Source organism: Cryptomeria japonica, chromosome 7, assembly GCF_030272615.1.
Source record: "Cryptomeria japonica chromosome 7, Sugi_1.0, whole genome shotgun sequence".
In the NCBI taxonomy this organism is placed as follows: domain Eukaryota; kingdom Viridiplantae; phylum Streptophyta; class Pinopsida; order Cupressales; family Cupressaceae; genus Cryptomeria; species Cryptomeria japonica.
This window is the reverse complement of record NC_081411.1, coordinates 403162910-403170330: the sequence shown is the minus strand read 5'-3', so window position 1 is coordinate 403170330 and position 7421 is coordinate 403162910. Positions and strand designations below refer to the sequence as shown.

At 35.0% G+C, this 7421-nt stretch overlaps 1 protein-coding gene across 2 annotated transcripts; it reads left to right on the top strand.

Moving 5' to 3' along the window:
* The first annotated feature begins 1402 nt into the window (after window positions 1–1402).
* LOC131053428 (E3 ubiquitin-protein ligase AIRP2) lies at window positions 1403–5355 on the top strand. 2 transcript variants are annotated; one of them, XM_057988045.2, is made up of 6 exons: window positions 1403–1903; window positions 2975–3124; window positions 3541–3691; window positions 4025–4091; window positions 4182–4416; window positions 4566–5355. In XM_057988045.2, the coding sequence occupies exons 3-6, from the start codon at window positions 3584–3586 to the stop codon at window positions 4786–4788; spliced, it is 633 nt and encodes a 210-aa protein (XP_057844028.2). In that variant the 5' UTR covers window positions 1403–1903; window positions 2975–3124; window positions 3541–3583; the 3' UTR covers window positions 4789–5355. The 2 variants fall into 2 exon arrangements, with proteins under 2 accessions (XP_057844028.2, XP_057844023.2); XM_057988040.2 differs by lacking the exon at window positions 2975–3124.
* Window positions 5356–7421: the final 2066 nt, after the last annotated feature.

The window sequence follows — 7421 nt, the reverse complement described above, 5'->3', positions numbered from 1 at the left end:
TCCATAATTTTATTTTGGAAGTTTGCACATAATCCTTTGTGGAAAGCAACTTATCACTGGAAAAGACATGTGGATAAAGACTAACAAAATATGTTTTTTTTTTTTGGATGGGTGATTGTTCTAGAAATTTTGTCATTAAGTAACATTTAAATATTATGAAATTTAGATAGATAATTTATGTTTATGGGAAATGGGTTTTTGTGATTGTGTAGTTATGAAAGGTGGGTCAATGAGATTGACTAAACAATAAAGGCCTAAACATATAGATACTGTCGTGTGCAATGAAAAAGAGTAAATGATTTTAAGTATTTATTTGGTTAATGAAGGAGTAAGAAAAATTCAATTTACAATGTTTGGACAAGGATCTAAACTAATTTGACCCATATTTTGTGAGTAATGGTTCACATGAATCTATTTCTAATGAGAATGAATGACCCACTTAACACTCATTGCATCTAGGTGATGCTCACGATAGTGTAGTATCAATACTTTTTTAGGGGGTCGACTGTCTTAGTTGTATTCTAATTCAAGTATGCTTAACGATATAGTGCTTCCCCTACTATCAATCAAACCCACTCAACTTGCTATCTCATATGCAAAACTTTCAACAAACTAAAATGCTTCGAAAAATGCCTCCACTTGTTACAATTCAACTTATCATTTAAGAACTCAATGAATGGTGAATGAAGGGAATTTAATAACGTCTATGAGACCAAGTGATCTAAGGGACCAAGAGCTCCAAAAACAACACTAATTCATATTTCTCTCCATGTAAGCTTTTCTTTATAAATCTTGACTAAGAAAGTCATACTTTTGTGAAGCATTGCTTCCTCAAACAACTTGCTCAGGTTGTCCACCTTCAGATTGTTTTCAAATTGCTTATAGATATCCTCACAAATCGTGCAGTCCATGGTGAAGTGTCGTTTGGTTTCAACCACTCCTTCACTACACAAGATGCAAGTCCAACAACTCGATCTTATCTCGATCTCTCATTTACTAAACTTTCAACAAATTCAAATGTTTTGAAAAATAACTCCACTTGTTAAAATTTGACTTATTATTGAAAACCTTGATAAATGTGAAATTAATCCAACAATTCGAAATCCTCAAAGAAATTAATCCACAACTCGATCTTTATCTCTTATTCTCATTTACAGAACTTTCAACACACTCAAATGCTTAAAAAAATGACTCCACTTATGAGATTAATCTGACGACTCGATCTTATCCCTTACCCTCCATGTAGTACCCCAAATACCAATCCAAACAAAAAGCATCTAGATGTTTATTCCCCAATAAAAAAATTAATTAAAATAGGATTTCCATCAGCGTCTGCATTACAAAGCACCGTTTTCCCGGGAAGTTCTCAACCTGTCCAATAAAAATATTTTTACGCCTGAAAAGACTTCGATGAGAAGGAGGGTTGTGTTTTGATAATTTAAAACCAAATCCTCCAAATTGGATACGCCACTACTTGTATTGGCAGCTTAGCCAAGTCAACACATAACCTCAAACAAGGATAGAACGGCGGGCCTTCTGGATTAGGTGGAAATAATCTTAATCTTTCCATTATGCCGCCAGCATTAATGTGATATAGTTGTTGCGGATGAATATGGTGATGGTGGATGTTGGATTTTGCTTACATGATCATGATATATCTTTAGATAAGAGGACAAAGGCGTGGATTATGCAAAGCAATCGGTAGGGGCAACTTCTGAGCTGTGACTCAAGTTTCTGGGCATATCAGAGAGGGGAGAGAAGGGCAGAAATTTGAAAGGGAGGAGAAATCGAGAAAGGAAATGGGCATTTGGCAGCAGCAACAGCAAGAGAGTCAGAGACAAACCAATTCCTATAAGGAATCCATTAAAGCTCTGGAAGCAGATATTCAACATGCAAATACATTGTAAGTTTCATCAGTAGCCTCAATTGTCATAGACAAGTTCTGTCGTTACACAATTACAGCTTTATCAATTCCGCTGACTCTAGAAGAATAATTAGGGCAAATTTCGAACTCTGTGTTTTTGGATATTTATCTGAGGGATGGGGTTATGGCTTTCCGTGCAAACCGTATCAGGCCTGGGCAATATGGGGAATTCGCTTTTTACAGAAAGAATTTGCAGTTGCTGGCTGCAAGTGAGAAGAACCTATGGAAGATAAGATAATACCCATTTAAGTAATCTAATTAGGTGAAAATTTTCGCCATGTTGGATAACAGTTGTTTTTTTGAAATTTTCTGTATTTGTACAGCAGTAAGGTTAATGGTGCCTTTCTAACCGGATGATCGCCATACCCACAACATTTTCTTGGGCAATTTTTGCTGTTTTTTGTCGTTCACTTGTATATTATCTTGCCTTTCATTATAAATTTTCTAGTTGCCAAAATTCCTTTCTTTTCGCTTGAAGGGATAGTTGGGAGCCCTTGTAATCGGTGGCAGAGAGCTTGTGGTAAACTTTGCAATTTTCGAAGTATTTATAAGTAATACGCAGTGACCAGTGTGTATCCCCCCACCGCTGATGGAGGATATATCCAGTAACAGCCCGGCTTTGAATTCAGACGTCCCGATAAGCCTGGTTTAGCTTTTGAATATCAACAAAATAATATTAAAATAAGCCTCATAATGCATACGACATAAGGGTATGAAAGGAAGCAAAGTTATTTGCAGTCTTTCTGATAAACAAGGCATTCTCTCTGCACTGAAACCCTGAAGCCGCCTTGGTTCTCGGATTCCCAAATGCTGAAAGCCTGCTTGGTGGATAAAAAGATAAGATTATAAAAGCAAAAGCAAAATATTGCGGTGAATATATTAACATTTGCATTTCATTCAGGATTTTAGGTGCTTCCAGAGGATCCGCGTTCTGTTCATGGGAAGAAAGTATTGAAAACTTCTTTTGAAGTATACTTGCTTTTCGCTATAAAAATTTTCAAAGGTTTTTTAGTAATTCAACTTTGCGCTTCTGATAGTCACCTTTGATAGGGAAAATGTCTGTAGCGCTTGGCAAGATGCTTATTGACTGCAGAGATCTCAAGCCTCTCAGCCCCTTGAATATTATCGAATTCCCATCAGTGTGTGGAATGTTTGGGCAGTGAAATGCTATTCAAGAGGCAAAATATTCTAGTCCTTGCTGTAAGTTGAAATCCTATAAATTACTAGTTTGTGAATAATTTGAAGCCCTTCTATTTAAAATATGCAAACAATTAATTTGCCACTTGTGGGAAACCTGAAGCTTTCATTTAATAATGCATTGTTTTAGGAAAGTGTACCGGCAAATGGGTGCTGTTGAACTCTAAATAGCATCCTTTACCTGCTTGACATGATAATAAATTTAAAAAACAAATGGAAATGAAAGTAGCATCTCAATCAATTCTGCTTTTACTGAAATATATCTGGTAATGAATAAATCATATTAAATTTTCTAGAGAAGTATAATCCAGTGGATAACTGTCTTGTTTTAGTTGCCTACTTATTTTGTTTTCATCTTGGATTCCTTTCAAACCCTAGCAAAAGTTTGATGCTATTGACTAAATTTTAAATTGGTTCAGGGCATCGGCATTTCCAAGGGAGTATGATGGTGCCTGTCTTCAAATGAGGTTGGCTTACAGTCCTGTGGCACCTTTGTTCCTTTTCCTTGTACAGTGGACTGATTGCAGCCTAGCAAGTACATTAGGTCTTCTGCACATTTTAATATATAAGGTGTGGTGTGTTGGTTCTTTTCTCTATCAAATGTTCATGTGTTGAACTTGAAATTAACAGAATGATAATAAAACCTTCTATGGTTATCAAGGTCCATGTTAGTATGCTGATATTTTTGTTACTTTAAATATTGAAGCAAATGCGCTGCTTTCATTTAACTTGAGTTTATTGCCAAGTGACTCAATACAAATCTAAAAGAAATCAGAAGCATTGACTAGTAATATATTCCTTAGGGTGTGCCGCTTTGATGGTTACTTTCAACTATTTCTTAGTTTATTGCAACATACTCTTTTGCATTGTGCTTTCTAATATAATGAAATTTGCGTTGAGCAGGTCTTTTCAGATGGAACGACAACAATGTCAATTCATGAAAGGAAAGCTAGCCTTCGGGAATTCTACAGTAAGCTGTGTGGTTTTATTTTTTTTTTGAATAAAGGAGAACAAGGAGGTATGAAGGCCAGGACATAATAGATACGGTTTGTATCTGCAGCTGTCATATATCCATCCTTAGTGCAACTTGAAGGAGGCCTAACAGAAAAGGAGGATAAGAAACAGAGAGCAATTTGCATGGAAAGATATAAGAAAAATGCCGATGAAGAAAGAAACAAACTCTCAGACCTTGATTTGGAACGTGAAGAAGAATGTGGAATATGCATGGAGACCAATGGAAAAGTTGTGTTGCCTACTTGCAACCATTCAATGTGTATAAGGTGCTATCGGGACTGGTATGAACTATAAAACCTGTGTATGAGGTTGCTAGATTAAAAGTTAAATTATGCCACATATTTTGCAATAGCTGGTGATATTAAACAAAGTAAGGTATATCAAAATACTCAGATCTCAAGCTTTGAGTGGTGCTTATGGCTATCTGCAGGAATATGCGATCGGGATCATGTCCATTCTGCAGGGATAGCTTGAGAAGAGTGAACTCAACCGACTTGTGGATGTTTACAAGCAGTGGTGAAATAATGGACACGGAAACGTTGAACAAGGAGAACTTAAGAAGGCTTTTTAATTATATTGAAAATTTGCCACTAGTAGTCCCAGAGAGCTTGTTTTATGTTTATGATTCTCATTATGATTCCTATATGAAGTGAACGAATGGAAATCATTGACATCTAGCCTGAATCGCTATTCCAATCTCATAGGTTGGTATTGCTTCTGATATTGGCCTTGCCAGGTCTTGTTGGATGAAGAAAGCTTCACCTACTTTTCTCACTTTTTGATGGTTACATCTCCCCATTGTTAGCAGAAAAAAGCAGACATAACGGAGGAGTTCTGGTTGCCTAATTGTAAAGCACATTAGAGTGTATTTAATAGTATGTCTAGGTTGACTTGTACAGCAGAGAGCACCTGAACATGGCATGATCTGGATTTATTGTATGCTGCTGCTCTTATAAGTTTGGATGACCATTTGTACATACTAGATTAGTCGAGGATTGCCTGTAAAGATGGGCAAGCTTATAACTTGCTTCTTGTAAACATGATCTGAAGATGCCCACTATTTGTCTGGGATGCATTTGGACAAGCAGAGTTGTAGACTTGCTTTCTTCCTGAATTTCAGTCCTGCAGATTAATAAAGGCAGCCAATTGGCTGTTCAAGCAGGACCTTACTCTGTGTTAAAGGTTTCATCTTTTAATTGTATAGGAATCATGTTCTCTAATATCTTGTCGTACTTTGCTGTTGAGCATGTTTTGCTTAAAAGTAATGTCTTAATTTTCTATGATTAATGGGTCACTGTCAATTCATATTTGTTCCTCTGTTTGTTAGGAGGATTATTGCTTGCATCTTTATCAGAAGGCTATTAAGGTCTGACCCCTTGTCAGTGAGGGTTCTGTTTACTGCTTTTGGATGGATCCATATGTTGTTGAGTTTGTTTGCAGTCATTGCACTTGGTGTGGATTGTGATATCCTATGATGGTCATATGTGATCCAGCCTCGGGTTTTATTTGTTATGTTTGACATATATAAATTTAAACATTTCACTATTTCATTTTGATTAAAAAATGGCCATAGTTAATATTTCTGGCATGATTTATGCCTAAGTTTCAAATGAAAGGCATTGAAATTGAATGCTCGTATCAAACAAATTATGCTATAATAATGAAATCCTGTATTTATTTGGTTATGAATTGTGGCCGATCAAAATTCAAACGGCAGCAAAATACCCTTACTCTTTACTTAGAGGGGCTTGCGAGGCACAAGCAGGGGATTGGATTCCTGTTGAATGATATGCATGTGTAGAAAGAGCAGGCTCACAAACCATTTACAAATGTGCTTCATCATTACCATCGCCATTACCATTCTAATAAAAGCACAATTTATTAAAGATTATCAAATTGATGTTAGAAAGAAAAGGCGGCCTTCAATAAGAAGGGCCTCAAAGAACCTGACAAATGTAAGGTGTAGATTCATTCCAGGGGTGTAGAGTGCATGTAACACTGCCCCAGACACTGGTAATTTGAGTTTTTTTAATGGAATTTCAAAATAAGAGTCATGTCAGCTGGCATTCAAATGAATACAACTAAACTATTTGTGTTTATAAAAACTCATAAATGTACTGTAGTCATAGTTTGGACACTCAACTGCTGTATTTGAGGCCCTTTTTATAATAGTACCATTTTATTCTGAAAAATGCATTCAAATGAATACCATTAAACTACTTGTGTCTATAAAAACTATAAATGTACTGTAGTCATAGTTTGGACACTCAAGTGCTGTATTTGAGGTCCCTTTATAATATCATCATTTTATTCTAAAAAATTGGAATTGTTATTGGCATTACTTTCTTAACAAGGCACAATTTGTCAACCATCTCTACTTATCAGATTATTTTTTCTGTTTCAGACCATCTTGGACATCAGTTATTTGAACCTCATATTGAAACTCAGTAAAAAAGTCATGTCATCTGCTATTTAAGTAAATATCACTAGGTAGCTTATGTCAATAAATATTATATATAAATGTGGAGTCGTCATAATTTGAGCATTTTAATATATTGTGTTTCCCCAGATTTACAAATGACCTTAACATTACCATTTCATTTCAGAAATTTGAAATTGTTAGCATAATTCATTAAAGACCTATTTGCTATATCAAGCTTTAATAGGTTAAAATAAAAGGCCTTCACTAGACCAGGTTGAAATGATTGGACAACGTAAAGTGTATCTGGACAGCAGTTATTTGTATCTTGGTAAGGAATTTCAAAAAGAGAGTAAAATGTTATGTCATTCAAATAAATACTACACAATTAATTACATTCTATTCTAACAACTTAAGACTTGTTATTGGCATTACCTTTTCCATAAAGCATTAAGTGTTTTTTTTTTTTCAAAAAGGGTTTGGAGTGCATTCACACCACCTGGATAACAGTAATAAATATCACTATGTAGCTTGTGTTAAATAAATATTACATATAAACGTGGCTTATGTCAAATAAACTTTACATATACATATAAATGTAACTTATGTCAAATAAACATTACATATAAATGCAATCTCATAATTTGAGCAGTTAAAGTGTGTATTTGAAACCCCTAGATTTACTAATGATTTTTAACATTACCATTTTATTTTAGAAAATTAAAATTTTTATGACAACATGAGTTATTAATGCCTATTCACTATTTCAAGTCTTAAAAGATGTTGAAATAAAAGGCCTAATTAAAGGGGGTTCAAATGTTTGGGGGTTCAAATGTTTGCACAATGTAAAGTGTATGTTTCAAATGT